At 50.1% G+C, this 17,005-nt stretch overlaps 1 protein-coding gene across 8 annotated transcripts in view; it reads right to left on the bottom strand.

The window, feature by feature from the left end:
• AGPAT1 (1-acylglycerol-3-phosphate O-acyltransferase 1) overlaps nucleotides 1-16,030 on the bottom strand; it is a 33,051-nt gene extending 17,021 nt beyond the window's left edge. The window contains exons 1-3 of one of the 8 annotated variants that reach the window (XM_069944252.1): nucleotides 15,423-16,026; nucleotides 14,969-15,024; nucleotides 6,100-6,173 (exon numbers count right to left, since the gene is read on the bottom strand). In XM_069944252.1, coding sequence (XP_069800353.1) covers nucleotides 6,100-6,151 — 52 coding nt within the window. In that variant the 5' untranslated portion in view covers nucleotides 6,152-6,173; nucleotides 14,969-15,024; nucleotides 15,423-16,026. Of the gene's footprint in view, nucleotides 1-6,099; nucleotides 6,174-10,407; nucleotides 10,485-13,580; nucleotides 13,609-14,968; nucleotides 15,025-15,261 lie in introns of those variants that run through there. The other 7 variants (XM_069944249.1, XM_069944248.1, XM_069944250.1 and 4 more) reach the window with 7 other exon arrangements.
• Between the last annotated feature and the right edge of the window lie 975 nt (nucleotides 16,031-17,005).

Raw genomic sequence — 17,005 nt, forward strand, 5'->3', positions numbered from 1 at the left:
CGCGCACACAGCCTGCTGCAGCCATAGCGCGCACACAGCCTGCTGCAGCCATAGCGCGCACACAGCCTGCTGCAGCCATAGCGCGCACACAGCCTGCTGCAGCCATAGCACACACACACACACACACACACACACACACACACACACAGCCTGCTGCAGCCATAGCACACACACAGCCTGCTGCAGCCATAGCACACACACAGCCTGCTGCAGCCATAGCACACACACAGCCTGCTGCAGCCATAGCACACACACAGCCTGCTGCAGCCATAGCACACACACACACACACACAGCCTGCTGTAGCCATAGAACACACACACACAGCCTGCTGCAGCCATAGCGCGCACACACACAGCCTGCTGCAGCCATAGCAAACACACACACACAGCCTGCTGCAGCCATAGCAAACACACACACACACACACACACACACAGCTGCAGCCATAGCATACACACACATCAATCAACAAATACACACACATAGCATACACACACAACAATCTTCTCCCAGACTGCCGCATTACTTATGTCTTCTCCCCCTCTATATTACACAGGATATCTCCATATTACACTGGTGCTCATATACAGTCATCCAGCATCCAGGAAGAGAACAGCACAGATCTCCCACACAATGGACTCTTCCAGCTCAGAAACAAACTGCCAAATAGTGACCAACAACTTTTCCCCGACCACCCTTATGTAATAGGGCCAGTGTCCTATTACTGATATATTCCCCGACCACCCTTATGTAATAGGGCCAGTGTCCTATTACTGATATATTCCCTGACCACCCTTATGTAATAGGGCCAGTGTCCTATTACTGATATATTCCCTGACCACCCTTATGTAATAGGGCCAGTGTCCTATTACTGATATATTCCCCGACCACCCTTATCTAATAGGGCCAGTGTCCTATTACTGATATATTCCCCGACCACCCTTATGTAATAGGGCCAGTGTCCTATTACTGATATATTCCCCGACCACCATTATCTAATAGGGCCAGTGTCCTATTACTGATATATTCCCCGACCACCCTTATCTAATAGGGCCAGTGTCCTATTACTGATATATTCCCCGACCACCCTTATGTAATAGGGCCAGTGTGCCATTAGAATCTTGATCATAAACTATATTGATGAGCAAAACTTCATATCAAAACTGAAATCTAAATTTATTAAAGATTATTTTTTAAAAGCTGGTGTCGGATTAGGGACATTTTTTCCGACTCCAGCCAAAACTATCTCCAACTCAGACTCCAACTCCACAGCCCTGGTTGCCACCCAGGACTGGCCTTATCTCTTCGTGGACCTTCACAGCCAGCGCCGCAGGCTTACTGGTCCATTGCCCCCACGTCCTCCGCACATCCCGCCGCACGCCTTGCCCACATTCCGCCGGGGCGTCTCACTGCTTCTTGGTCCCGGGGACAGTATTCTGGGGAGGAGGTCTCATTTTCTCCCGCCCAGCCAAGGGGAGAGAAATAAGACATCCTCCAAAAATAAAACTTAGGGGGAGATTAATCAAACTGGTGTAAAGTAGAATTGTCTTAGTTGCCCCTAGCAACCAATCAGATTCCACCTTTCATTTTTCAAAGAATCTGTGAGGAATGAAAAGTGGAATCTGATTGGTTGCCGGGGGCAACTAAGGGTCCTATTCCACAGGCCAAGAAGGGCCCGATCAACGATGTAAACGAGCGGCGATCTGCTAGATCGCCGCTCGTTTACTGGGCCTATTCCACACCCCGATGCTCGTTGAGCGAGGGCTGCAAGGAAATCGTTACCGATGTCCTTGCAGCCCTTGCAGCAGCAGTAATACATTACCTGCAGGTCTTCTCCACGCTGTCTTCATCCCAGGGTCCCGCGCGCTCTATCTTCTGAATGGCCATTCTGAAGATAGAGCGCGCAGGACCCTGGGATGAAGACAGCGCGGAGAAGACCTGCAGGTAATGTATGATGATGCTGCTGCTGTCAAATCGCCGGTCGCCCGCCGCGCACCGCTATTCAACCGTTGCGATGCGTGTTGGGGGAACGATGATTTTAGGTCTGGCCCTAAATGAACGATCAGCCGATGATTGTTCTCTCTATTTTACTGAACGATAAATCGTCCGAATCGGGCCAAATGGGGCCGATCCGGCCGATTATCGTTACTGTGGAATAGGGCCCTAATGCTAAGTTTACACAAGGCAATTATTGGCCCAATCGTACGATTAACGATTTCGAAGTAACAATTTTTTTTTATATAACGATCAGCGTTTAGATGGAACGATATATCGTACAGAAAATTCGTGCAAATGCAAATTTTTTGCGAACGACGATTTATGAACATGTTAAAAGATCAAAATGAACGATTTTTCGATCGTTCGTCGCGTTTACACGTACGATTATCGTTTTAATTCGATCGTTATTGCGAAAATTCGCCCGATAATCGCTCCGTGTAAACGTAGCATAAGACAATTCTTTACACCAGTTTGATGAATCTCCCCCATAATGCCTGTTTTTGAGGGAAAAAAAAATATATAAAGGCACTGTCTTATTTTAGAAGAAACACAGTATATAAATAATTCTTAAAGTCATATTAGTTTGTATATAACATAAATATATGATTATATACTATTATATGATGAGTGGGAACAGTAAGAGGCGACATGGACTCTCTGCCGCTCAAGCCCTGGTCCCTGCACTACTACTGACACAGCAATAATAATATAGAGCCCCCCCCCCCACACTTTATATTCTTATGCAGTAGAATATACAGTACACTACAGGAGACAGGCTGTCAATAATGATAATTATCAGTGATTGCCCTGCAGAGGCTGCCGCACACAGACTGCATACACCTGCACCAGAATATACAGTACATAGGGGGAGGACTCTACATCATTAGAGCTGTGTTGGCAGTAGTGCTTAATCAGAGCAGCAGAGCGGGGATCGGGGCTTGGACAGTCCTGCAGTTCCTGACACAAATGTATAAAGACTTTTCTCTTTCCAAAGTACCCTTTCAACTGCTTTATATTGTCCTCCATGCTGCTGCCGATACTGAGGGTGTTCTACAAAGAGAAAAGGGAGCAGAATTTTTATATAGGTCCCAAACTACATTTTAATAATTTTGCCTAAAAGAACTGTCTCATAAAAGGCAAGAGCTATCCATATATCTAACCAATGAAAGTCAGAGATGGTGGACCCCAGTAGAAGTCCCCTTCTTGAGTCAAAGACGTGAACCCATCTTGTCTATAACCTGTGGCTCTCAAGCTATTTCAAGACTACAAACTGCACTGACAGCTGATCAAATAACATGCTCATCCATTGTTCTACATGTTCAGCGTGTAACAATATACCCCTCCAGCAGTGGCCGCTTTATCCCATCTCCTTATTCCCATCAGCGTGTAATAGACCTGTATCACCAGTGGCTATATGGACATGGTACCTATAGTAATGTATGCACAACTAGCCTATAAGCAGAAGAAGTATATGAACCTGGCCTCAGACCCCTAATCCACAGAGGCCTGCCCCGGTTGCTGGTAAAGTGTTGGTCACCTGGTGTCACGCTGACCGTGCACTGCCCTCTCCTGCCAGATCCCAGAGCGGCTATCAGTCTGGTATATCTCGCTATGATAACAGCTGCCCGTCTGCCAAGCTATTCTGTGATAAGTGAGTCAGAGGCCGGACGCAGCGCTGGGACATCGCAGGCTGCACATAATGCTTAGTAAATTTATTATCATCAGGAGACAGACCGGAGAGGGGGGGGGGGAATAGGGGGATACGGGGTGCGAGTAATAGCGCCCCCTGGATCTGATGTGCCACCGCTGACAGGAGGGGGTGTATGTCAATCCATGAGGAAGTGTATATAGATCTAAGGATTATTCTCCCCAGATCTATATAAAAAGGACAAGTCCCAGACCAGTGCTGGAAGATTCCTATTTTAAAGGGGAACTCCAGCACACACAATATAACAACCCATTAGGGATCCGTCAGACTCTCTGGCGAGTCTTTAGCTTCATTTACTTCCCTGCTTATATAGGGCCGGCACATAGCACTCACATCAGTCCCAGCGGGCCAATCCTAATTCCCTCATCTCCCATACACAGAGACAATTTACACATCAGTAAGTTTCTGGAACGTGGAGAAAACTCGCACCGTACAGCCACTGTGCTTGGCTGAACATGACCCTATGACCCCAGTACGACAAGGCAACATTCCTAACCAGTGACATACCGTACCACACAACAGCTTTTTCACAACAGTGGTGTAAAGCATGTGAGGAGATAGTGGTAAGGAGCTTATCGGTGGGGTGGGACCCGGTACATTCTCTATGGCACTCCCAAACATCCAGAGCACCGAGCTCCCCAAGAGTATTAACAGAATAGTGGCCAAGAATACACGACCTACCTCCTTATTATATTCAATGGGGGTCCCAGTGTTTGGGCCTACTATGATCAGCTACTTATTCCCCACCCTCTGCATAATTGGAAAAATAAGGGTCACCAGAGTACCCCTTTAACATCTAGTTTAGGGAGACAACATTCTTCTTTCTTCCACTTTCTAAAACTCAACATGGTCAAAACAGAACCAACCATTTTTCCCCCATCTTGCTTCACCCCTCCATCTAACCCGTCAACGGCTGCACTCTGTCCCCTGCCCCCAAAGTCTGCTGCCTCGGGGTCACCTTTGATTCTGCCCTGTCATTTAAACCGCACATTTAGGCCCTGACCACCTCCTGCCACCTCAAAAACATTTCCCAAATCCGCTCTTTTCTCATCTCCTGACTCCACAAAACTGCTGATACATGCTCTCATTATTTCCAGCTTGGACTACTGTAACATCCTCCTCTCTGGCCTTCCATCGAACACCCTTAGGGTATGTTCACACTGAGTAAATTAGGCGGAATTCCGCGGCAGAACTTTCCTCTCAGTATGTCATTGCCCGTCTATGGGAGAGCGTGCGCTCCTCCGCTGCCGGTTAGACGACTCCGCAGCAGGTTAGACGACTCTAATCTGCTTATATGTCTCTTATACCTTCATCCTCAGCACCGATTCAGTTAGTCGTGTGCTCCGCAATCCGTTAGGAGCACTGCCCATCCCCATAACGCTGGTCTAGCCTGCCCTGGATGGCTCGCTCAATTCATTACTATTAGAAAGGGACAGGACGCCAAGGGCGGATCGGTACTAAGGGGGCGGGCAGTGCTCCTAATGGGTGCCCCAGGGCTCCTAATGGCCTCACCAGACCGTGGGAAAACAACTAACTGCACCGGAACAGCGCAGAGGAGGAAGGTAAGAGACAATAGGTATATATTAGCAGGTTAGATTTGTCTCTGCTGCCCAACTAATCCACCTTTCCCCTTCATTGGCTCCCATTGCCCAACAAATTCATTTTAAATTGTCGACCATGACATACAAAGCTGTCCAAAACCTGTCCCCTCCGTACATCTCTTACCTGATATCCTGGTACTGTCCCACACATCCTTCAATCCTCCAGTGACCTCCTCTTGTGCTCCCCCCTTGTTCGTACCTCATACAGCGGCCTACAAGATTTTTTCCGGGCCTCCCCCATACTCTGGAACTCGCTGCTCCGACATACTCTGGAACTCGCTGCTCCGACACATCCGGCTCCCACTACCCCGACACATCCGGCTCCCACTACCCCGACACATCCGGCTCCCACTACCCCGACACATCCGGCTCCCACTACCCCGGCACATCCGGCTCCCACTACCCCGGCACATCCGGCTCCCACTACCCCGACACATCCGGCTCCCACTACCCCGACACATCCGGCTCCCACTACCCCGACACATCCGGCTCCCACTACCCCGACACATCCGGCTCCCACTACCCCGACACATCCGGCTCCCACTACCCCGACACATCCGGCTCCCACTACCCCGACACATCCGGCTCTCATCCACCAACAATACCTTTAAAGGCAGCGTGAAAACCCATCTCTTTAAACTGGGCTACAATATCTCTGCTCCACTTTTTATGTTTCTTGATCTTGTAATGTTTTGTTTGTTAACCCCCTATCGCTTGTACAGCGCTCTGGAATCGAGGGCGCTTTAAATTTAATAATAAAAAATACCACCCCGACTAAAAGGCCGGGTCTTACCTGTTACAGCGCTAGCCAATGGAGAAGCAGCTTTGACGACATTTGATGACATCACACGGAGCTTGACAGAATACCTGCAGAGAGCACAGCAACAGGTTAGTCCGGCACCACAACATGAAGGTGGGATACTATAATCTTAATCGGTTTTTAGATAAATCTGATTAATACTGCGCCAACCACCATTGTGCCATGACTGCTTCCCAATTCTGCACTGTGCCAACCCAGAGAATCCAGTGAACAGCCAACCAATATCTGGGCTATATACGAAAACATAATCTAGTGATGGAGACCCATCCCCCGCCTCAATACAGCTGGATAACCCGGTGGTCTGAGAAAGCTGTGAGAGTCGGCCATATTGGCTGTGGTAAAAGTTGAGGACATGGTCCATGCTGAGACTTGGAGGGTTTACTGTGCAGGGACAGACTGACAGTAATTTATTTATATATATATGTATATATATACACACACACACACACACACACACACACACACACGTAGGGTACGGGTTGTCCAGGAAAGATTCACGGCCTGTCTAGGAACAGTATGGCGGTGTCACAGGGCAGACAGCTGACTGCACAGAACAGGTGTGATCCTCACGGGACCTTCTTACGGAGACAATCTCCTCCAAGACGGGATAATACAGCCGGCATTAGATCTTACAACTTCTCAGATTCTTCTTTATCATTACTGGCTTTGTCTCCTCTCAGCCTCCACTAACTATGCCCCCCTCGTTCTCCTCCTCCATTGCCATCAATGACAGAGGCCTTTTCTCCTCACACCCCCTTCTCCCTCCTGACTGTCGCAGCTGCTGACGTCTTTCCCAGCCCAGATCATTGTCCTATTTACTGGATATCTCAGCACAGAATCCCAGGAAGCCTCTATCAGGCTGCGGCCTACACCACATCCGCCCACCATAACAGGGGGCTGAAGACTAACTCACAACACACAGACCTCAGTTAGAGGAATTGATATAAGTAGCCATGTGCAAGAAGCAAAGAGCCATATAAATAAAGTTTATTGAAGAGAAGACATAGGGTACAATATGGCCCCAAGGCCAGATCTAGGGCCCCAGACCACAGGGCAAGAGCTGGACCAATCTAGACAGGCATCAGCAGAGGCCTGGACGTCTAGGCTGTATACAGAGAGCTCTCACTATAGGGGTATTGCATATAAATCACAACTTAAAAAAAATATATTACCTTGATTTCTTTTACTTATCAGAGATACTGAAACTTTGTTGTTGTTTTTTTTCTAACCTTCCATTTTTTATTTTATTTGTACATTATGGGGGCAACCGTCTTGCATGAGCTATTTTTAACAGCATTTAGAGATATGCTTTACAGCAGGCCCCATGTACATAGGTACAATAGACTGGAGGGGACACTATTCATCTATATGGAAGGCTTTTCTAGGCATGCTCTGTGACCTGTGCAGTTAAATGGATTAGAACATTTTCTTTAAGAAGAACCCCAGAGCCTTTTCCTGACTGGGTGACAGATAATTAACATGCTTAAAAGCCAATATGACCAACGGTAGAGACTGTCACACAACTAGTATAAGTATTGATAGCACCCCGTATAACAGATGGGTGACTATGATACATGGCTGCATTATGTCCTTCAGAGCAGGAAGCACAATGGATAAAATGAATTAATAATAATAATAACAACACAAGGCAGCTCTAAACAGAGCCTAATGGAAACACTTGAGTGGAGACTATCCAGAGGTTTTGGTGGTATCAATGTATTGGCAGGATGAGTGATATGGTCACGTAGAAGGGTGCGCCAAGTTCTTTCTTGACTAACAATCAGCAAATATTTGCTCACAAAAGAATATCCAGCCATGGCTGCCATCAACCTAAACCGAGGCCAAGAGTTCCAAGAACTAAAAGCCAGAGTGTCCAACCGTCCGTGTCCCAATGCTGCCAACCACCAAACCAAGGTGGCCGCCATCTTTCTGGATCTTTTCCATCCAAAGCAGATATAAATGCTGTAGATACTTTCTAGTGTTAAAAAGACCTAAAATTGCTGACACGCTCACAATGTCCCTAAGGTCTGAAACCTGACGCCAGCTATCCAAACACGTTCATTCAGCTCAGATTCTAAGAACTTGACTTTACAATGGGAGCTTGTGGGAAGGAGGTGGGGAGGTGACGTGTTCACTTGGCTACACAGAGTTCTTCTAGGAGTAGCGTGACAATAACCTGGCCACAAAGAGGAAAGGACATGCTGTGGGGGTTCTACACAACCTAAGTATATATCAGGAAGGAGGGACAGCGGAGTATACGGAAACAACTCTGATAAAGGAGGAGAAGTGCAGTCCAGATGAATCAACATGGTGCAGGCTAATGGGAACATAGACATTTATCCATCGCTAGTATAATGGCGCTGGTCTATAATAAATCTGGCACGCCAAATCTGCTCAGTATAAGATGTGGTGCACTACATGACACACTTGTGACAAGCTTTACTTTATAGAAAGTGAAACCAGAGCTGTATTCACAATTCTGCTGGTTATAAGAAACTTGCCCAGAGGGGAGATTTCAACTCGGAAGCCTGCAGAATATTGAGTGCAGCTCTGGAGTATAATACAGGATGTAGATCAGTACCGGATAAGTAATGTATGTACACAGTGACCTGACCAGCAGAATAGTGAGTGCAGCTCTGGAGTATAATACAGGATGTAGATCAGTACAGGATAAGTAATGTATGTACACAGTGACCTGACCAGCAGAATAGAGTGCAGCTCTGGAGTATAATACAGGATGCAACAGGGTCCTATTACATGGGCCGATGGAGGCCCGATAATAACTGTAAACTGCAAGATCGGCGTTTGTTTACTGGGCCTATTACACGGCCCAATTATTGTTTAACTGGTGTCCTTGCAGCCCTTGCTTAACTTTATACATTACCTGTCCAGGCTGCAGGCCTTCTCTTGCGCTCTGCTTCTTCCCGGGTACCGCACGCTCCAGCTTCTGAGCGGTCTGTCTCTACTGAGAGGCTGCTCAGCCAATCACTGGCCGCGGCGGTCCTGGACAGTGATTGGCTGAGTGGCCTGTCAGCTCAGACGGGCCACTCTGAAGCTGGAGAGCGCGGGATCCTGGGAGAAGAAGACTGCAAAAGGAGCCCTGCAGCCTGGATAGGTAATGTATATCGTCAGCTGCCGGCCGCGCACAGCTATTACACGTAGCAATGCGCGGTCGGCGCCCAACAATTATAGGTTCAAATCTATATCAACAATCAGCTGATGATGGTTGTCATCGGCTGATTGTTGTATTTATAACATAGAGCAATAATCGGCCGAATCGGGCCAATTATCGCTCCATGTAATAGTACCCTTAGGATTAGAACAGGATCAGAAATGTAATGTATGTACACAGTGACCCCACCAGCAGAATAGTGAGTGCAGCTCTGCAGTAGAATACAGGATGTAACTCAGGATCAGTAATGTAATGTATGTACACAGTGATCCCACCAGCAGAATAGTGAGTGCAGCTCTGGAGTATAATACAGGATGTAACTCAGGATCAGTACAGGATACGTAATGTATGTGCACAGTGACCCCACCAGCAGAATAGTGAGTGCAGCTCTGGAGTATAATACAGGATGTAACTCAGGATCAGTACAGGATACGTAATGTATGTGCACAGTGACCCCACCAGCAGAATAGTGAGTGCAGCTCTGGAGAATAATACAGGATGTAACTCAGGATCAGTAATGTAATGGATGTACACAGTGACCCCACCAGCAGAATAGTGAGTGCAGCTCTGGAGTATAATACAGGATGTAAATAAGTAATGTAATATATTAGCAAAGAGACTCAACTTTTTGAGTAGATGAAATCTGTATACAGAAGGCAAAGGGCACGGTTAGTATATTGGTCAGCTTTCACATACAGAATCCTACATGGTAAACACCACAAAAAAAATCTAATGACATCTTATATGGTTTCCTCTCTCTGATGCGAGACGTCTCAGATGACTGAAAAAACCTCAAGTCACAGCAGGGCATGCTGGGACGGCGAGATATCACAACAGAGACGGATGTGAGGACAACACATATTAATAACCATATAAACACAGATTCGGCCTATTTAAAGGGGCTCTGGTTCTATCTTTATCCTCATCTGCTGGGAAGTAGCATGTGATCTGTTACTTCCTGTTTTCAGATTTAGCTTTGGCTGTCCAGGCATGATGGGAATTGTAGTTTTGCAACAGCTGGAGGGCCGCAGGTTCCCCACCCCGGCTACCAGATGGTTAGGTTTCTAACGTGTCACGTAATTGCTGCGCTCATCATTTAGCGTACGTACATGGAAAAAGATATCAGGTCCCTGTGGTGATTCTGGGTCGTGCAAACACAACACTGTGTCATGGAGGAGGCAATGCGTGTGCTTCCTGCTATCCTCTATGACGGCCATATGTCATCACCAAGCTGGTTACCAAAATCTTAAAAATTTAGTATATTGTAGTTCTAAGTACCACAATGGATGCCGAACCTGCCCCAGAGGACATGGCGTCCTCTCTCCCACAGCAGCCAATCAGATCACTGCACCAGAGAAGGAAAAACTGGGATTCTGACTGGTTTCTTGGGGCAACAAGGCCACGCTCTGCGCTAAACCTACAGGCCAAGCATTAGTAAGCATGGCGCATGTTACTATAACATGGAGTGACCTTAGAAGTGCCAGAAAGCAAAGGCGGATTTAACAAAATGGCCTCTGTTGCCCATAGCAACCAATCACAGTTCGGCCTTCATTTTACCAGCGTAATGTCAGAAAAGCTGAGCCGTGATTGGTTGCTATGGGCAACACAGTTTTGATAAGTCTGCACCATTATACTAAATTTGGAGCGTGTTACAAAGACTGCGCAGTATGATGAGCCATATCATTGAAAGACGGACACCGACCTACACCAAGCAATACGAACAGTCTCCCTATATAAAGTATCACTCTGACAACACACGGGTATAGACTGCAGTAGCTGCCTATAGCGACCAATCAGAAAGAGGACATGGGAGCAGTTTCCCATAGCAACCCATTAGAAAGACATGGGAACAGTCTTCCATAGCAACCCATTAGATAGACATGGGAGCAGTTTCCCATAGCAACCCATTAACATGGGAGCAGTGTGCCATAGCAACCAATCAGATAACTTCTTTCTTGGACTTCTGGAAGATAAGTCCTGGAATATGACCGGTTGCTAGGGGCAACGGCTTCAAAAACGTGACTTAAAGTGAGCCACCATTGGTCCAGGACTTGCGGCTTTGATACGGCTACAAAAAAATGGGTCTATACTGCTCTCATAGGAAATCAGCCTAACAAACCTACAGTGATACCCAGATCCAGATCTGAGGTTCAAAGGTCCCCGTTCTTCAAGGGGATCATGAATAAGGACAGAACCTTATAAAACATGGACAGGGAGCCTTTGGCCCTCCAGCTGTTAAAGCTTTGGTTTTCCAGGCATGATGGGAATTATAGTTTCGTAACAGCTTGGAGGGCCGAAGGCTCCCTGGCCCTGTTATAACACGTCACGGCTTTAAGAAGAAAGTTTGTATAAAAGTGTTAGATCTATGAAAGTGGTGACAGCGGAGAGAGTGCTCACACCATCAGCATTATGGGCTTTCTAGCAACTCAAAAGGAAGTTATGCCTAGGGCAGGGGCTTATTATGAGTTATGCTTAGGGCAGGGGCTTATTATGAGTTATGCTTAGGGCAGGGACTGGAGGGGCAGAGCATGACACAATAGAGAGTTAAAAGGTCACTCCAGACAGAAGTCACGCTCCGCTCCTTCAGACACTGCACTAGGCATAACACTGTTCCAATCCTTCCTGAAGTGTCCCTTTAAGACGAACTCTCACCTACTAATACTTGGTTATTAAGACTTAGAGAAACACTTTGTCTGTGGTATTGCAGCTCAGCATAATTAAAGAGAATAAAGCCTAGATATATAGTACCGCACACAACCTGAGGACAGGGGTGGCGCTGTTTTTGCAAGAAAGTAGTTTTTTTTTTTTATCCTGGATAACCCCTTTAATGAATTGGAGAATACACTATATATATGATAGATAGATAGATAGATAGATAGATAGATAGATAGATAGATAAAATCCATTCACTAATATCTATGCTGAGTTTCGACCACTTAAAGTTCCAGCCCCCAAACCTGTGGCCGCACTACGGAGAGTTGGTCCACCAGGTCGCACTTTGCTTTCTGTCATGTACACAATGTCATGGAGACCTTGTCTGGATCCAAATCAATGTTCTCATGTCAATATGTTTTTAGTGATCTGGAGTCGCACAAGGTCCCCATGACAACACTGCATTTGACAGAAAGCAGAAGAGGAGGTGTCGGTGGGGCAGCTATTTCATCACTCCACCCCGGAGTCATAGTAGATGAGATAGGTCCTTACTCGTGAGAAACAAAAAAAGTGGAATAAGTAGTAATGATAAGTATAAGTAACAGTGCTAGATACACCACAGTGAGCCCCCTGTTATAGTGACTGCCATGCCCGATACAGAGGGCACCCCCATGAATGAGGAAGCCCCCCTCAAGTCTTATCGACAGGAAGGAATAAGTAGCAATGATAATAGCTAAGTATAAATCATAGCTTCATATACGCCAACATAGTCGTGCTAGATACACCGCAGTGTGCCCCCTGTTATAGTTACTCCCATGCTCGACACAGAGGGAACCTCAGTAAATAAGGTAGGACCCCCAAACTTGACAGGAAGGAATAAGTAGCAATGATATAAAGTATAAATAATGCCGCCATATATGTTGTGCTTGATAGACCGCAGTGAGCCCCGTTATAATTACTTCCCCTCACCTAATAAACATTATGCCTCCCCCCCTCCTTCCCATTGCTGAATATTAGCGTCCGCACTAAACAGGCCGATACAAGACATCTGGTATCTGCAAAACAACATTTTCTACATTCTTTTTTTTTTCCTGACACATGAGAACAAACTGCAAAAGTGAACAGCGAGGCGAGGGCAGCCACATGCACGCCATAGAGCAATAGGTGTGGACTCCCAGCATTGCCTGACAGCCAAATGCTGGGAGTTATAGTCTCCCCCCAGCTAGAGAGCTACAGGTTGCAGATCCCAGAATATACACGTGTGTTTATAATACCGCCCCCCCCCCATACATTACACAGATGGTTACAATATCAATACACTGTATCCTGATATTACATCATACACACTACAATACTGATGCATTGTATCTCAGACCATTACAATATTGATACATTGTATCCTTCTATTACACAGGACATCCCAATACTGACACATTGTATCCCCCAGCACTGACCCGTACACAGAGGGTCCCTGGCACTGCGCCCCCCCCCCCCCCAGCACTGACCCGTACACAGAGGGTCCCTGGCACTGCACCCCCCCCCCCCCCCCAGCACTGACCCGTACACAGAGGGTCCCTGGCACTGACCCGTACACAGAGGGTCCCTGGCACTGCACCCCCCCAGCACTGACCTGTACACAGAGGGTCCCTGGCACTGACCTGTACACAGAGGGTCCCTGGCACTGCACCCCCCCCCCCCAGCACTGACCCATACACAGAGGGTCCCTGACACTGTACCCCCCCCCAGCACTGACCTGTACACAGAGGGTCCCTGGCACTGCACCCCCCCCCCCCAGCACTGACCTGTACACAGAGGGTCCCTGGCACTGCACCCCCCCCCAGCACTGACCTGTACACAGAGGGTCCCTGGCACTGTACCCCCCCCCCAGCACTGACCTGTACACAGAGGGTCCCTGGCACTGTACCCCCCCCCCCAGCACTGACCTGTACACAGAGGGTCCCTGGCACTGCACCCCCCCCCAGCACTGACCTGTACACAGAGGGTCCCTGGCACTGCACCCCCCCCCCAGCACTGACCTGTACACAGAGGGTCCCTGGCACTGTACCCCCCCCCCCCCCAGCATTGACCTGTACACAGAGGGTCCCTGGCACTGTACCCCCCCCCCCAGCACTGACCTGTACACAGAGGGTCCCTGGCACTGTACCCCCCCCCAGCACTGACCTGTACACAGAGGGTCCCTGGCACTGTACCCCCCCCCCCAGCACTGACCTGTACACAGAGGGTCCCTGGCACTGCACCCCCCCCAGCACTGACCTGTACACAGAGGGTCCCTGGCACTGCACCCCCCCCCCAGCACTGACCTGTACACAGAGGGTCCCTGGCACTGACCTGTACACAGAGGGTCCCTGGCACTGACCTGTACACAGAGGGTCCCTGGCACTGACCTGTACACAGAGGGTCCCTGGCACTGACCTGTACACAGAGGGTCCCTGGCACTGACCTGTACACAGAGGGTCCCTGGCACTGCACCCCCCCAGCACTGACCTGTACACAGAGGGTCCCTGGCACTGACCTGTACACAGAGGGTCCCTGGCACTGACCTGTACACAGAGGGTCCCTGGCACTGTACCCCTCCCCCCCCCAGCACTGACCTGTACACAGAGGGTCCCTGGCACTGTACCCCCCCCCCCCCCAGCACTGACCTGTACACAGAGGGTCCCTGGCACTGACCTGTACACAGAGGGTCCCTGGCACTGACCTGTACACAGAGGGTCCCTGGCACTGACCTGTACACAGAGGGTCCCTGGCACTGACCTGTACACAGAGGGTCCCTGGCACTGTACCCCCCCCCCCCCCCCCAGCACTGACCTGTACACAGAGGGTCCCTGGCACTGACCTGTACACAGAGGGTCCCTGGCACTGACCTGTACACAGAGGGTCCCTGGCACTGTACCCCCCCCCCCCAGCACTGACCTGTACACAGAGGGTCCCTGGCACTGACCTGTACACAGAGGGTCCCTGGCACTGACCTGTACACAGAGGGTCCCTGGCACTGACCTGTACACAGAGGGTCCCTGGCAGGCTCCTGGCTTCCTGTTGTTCTTCAGCAGACCCTGGGATGAAAGCAGAGAGACTATTGGAGCCCCTGGCACATGGTGTCCTCCTCCTGTAGCCCTGGCACTATGTGGCAGACACTGCTCTGTCCCCCTTACTTCCTCCCATGCCCCCTCCTCCATTTCTCTTCCCTCCTCTCCTAAAAGTGACAGCTTCCTCCTGGGTGCCAAGCTCTGACACTTTCTGACCCCCCCCCCCCCCAAACTTTCTCCCCCAGTAAGTTTGCTCCCCTTCACCTACTGTACCAACACTGCCAGGGGCGCGATCTTCTTCCTGCACAATCAGGTACCATCTGCTCGAGAGATCCTCCTCCTTCTGTGCCACCCGCCTCCCCCCCGGAGATGCTGATGTAACGGTCCGCTCCTATTATAAAAGTAACAAAATGGCCAGTACTAACTGTCTAAAGGGGGGGTTGGTGAGAGCCGGAGTGCACCCCTCAAGAATGAGGTGCCAAGTCCAGCAGCTGGTGCAGGTCTGAGGGAAGAGACAGAAGAGATGGAGACAAGAGGAGGGGGAGAGCAGGGAGAAGAGCCGGGGAGAAGAGCGAGGAGTAACAGGGGGATACAAGCTATCAATGGCCGCACAGTCTATGGAGAGCAGAGGAGGCTGCACCGGAGGCAATGACAGCGGGGGAAAAGGAGGGAAAGGGGCAGTGGAGGGAGACGGTGGGGAGGGGTCTGGGGTCAGAGGGGAGGGGCCACCAGGAGGGGGCCCGGGGGGACGTGCAGCGCCGTATAGCGGAGGATGAGGGGCCCCAGGAGGCCGCAGGGGAGGCAGGAGAGCAGGAGCCCCGAGCCCACTGCTGGCTGCAGATGGAGAGTGACTGAGACAGAGGGCGGAGCCAGGGCAAGGCATTGTGGGCAGTGTAGTCCTCAGCCGCTGACTCCTGCAAAGCATTGTGGGTGCTCCATCCCTGATCTCTGCTGTGATGTGTGCGGCGCTGCTGATCCCGGGAGCTGCTGCTGCTGAGGCGAGGGCGATTAACCCCTGCTGCCCCGGAGAGCTGAGGGCGATTAACCCCTGCTGCCCCGGAGAGCCTGAGCATTAACCCCTGCTGCCCCGGAGAGCTGAGGGCGATTAACCCCTGCTGCCCCGGAGAGCCTGAGCATTAACCCCTGCTGCCCCGGAGAGCCTGAGCATTAACCCCTGCTGCCCTGGAGAGCCTGAGCATTAACCCCTGCTGTCCCGGAGAGCCTGAGCATTAACCCCTGCTGCCCCGGAGAGCCTGAGCATTAACCCCTGCTGCCCCGGAGAGCTGAGGGCGATTAACCCCTGCTGCCCCGGAGAGTCTGAGCATTAACCCCTGCTGCCCCGGAGAGCTGAGGGCGATTAACCCCTGCTGCCCCGGAGAGCCTGAGCATTAACCCCTGCTGCCCCGGAGAGCTAAGGGCGATTAACCCCTGCTGCCCCGGAGAGTCTGAGCATTAACCCCTGCTGCCCCGGAGAGCCTGAGCATTAACCCCTGCTGCCCCAGAGAGCCTGAGCATTAACCCCTGCTGCCCCAGAGAGCCTGAGCATTAACCCCTGCTGCCCCGGAGAGTCTGAGCATTAACCCCTGCTGCCCCGGAGAGCCTGAGCATTAACCCCTGCTGCCCCAGAGAGCCTGAGCATTAACCCCTGCTGCCCCAGAGAGCCTGAGCATTAACCCCTGCTGCCCCGGAGAGTCTGAGCATTAACCCCTGCTGCCCCAGAGAGCCTGAGCATTAACCCCTGCTGCCCCGGAGAGCTGAGGGCGATTAACCCCTGCTGCCCCGGAGAGCCTGAGCATTAACCCCTGCTGCCCCGGAGAGCCTGAGCATTAACCCCTGGTGCGTCACACAGCCTGAGCATTAACCCCTAGTGTACCACAGTCTCTTGTACCACACAGCCTGAGCTTTAAAAGGAAACAACTGTAATTACTGCTGTCAGAAAGTCTTCCAGTACTTATCAGCTGCTGTATGTCCTGCAGGAAGTGGTGTATTCAGTGCTCTCTGCTGCCAC

Source organism: Dendropsophus ebraccatus, chromosome 10 (genome assembly GCF_027789765.1).
Source record: "Dendropsophus ebraccatus isolate aDenEbr1 chromosome 10, aDenEbr1.pat, whole genome shotgun sequence".
In the NCBI taxonomy this organism is placed as follows: Eukaryota; Metazoa; Chordata; class Amphibia; order Anura; family Hylidae; genus Dendropsophus; species Dendropsophus ebraccatus.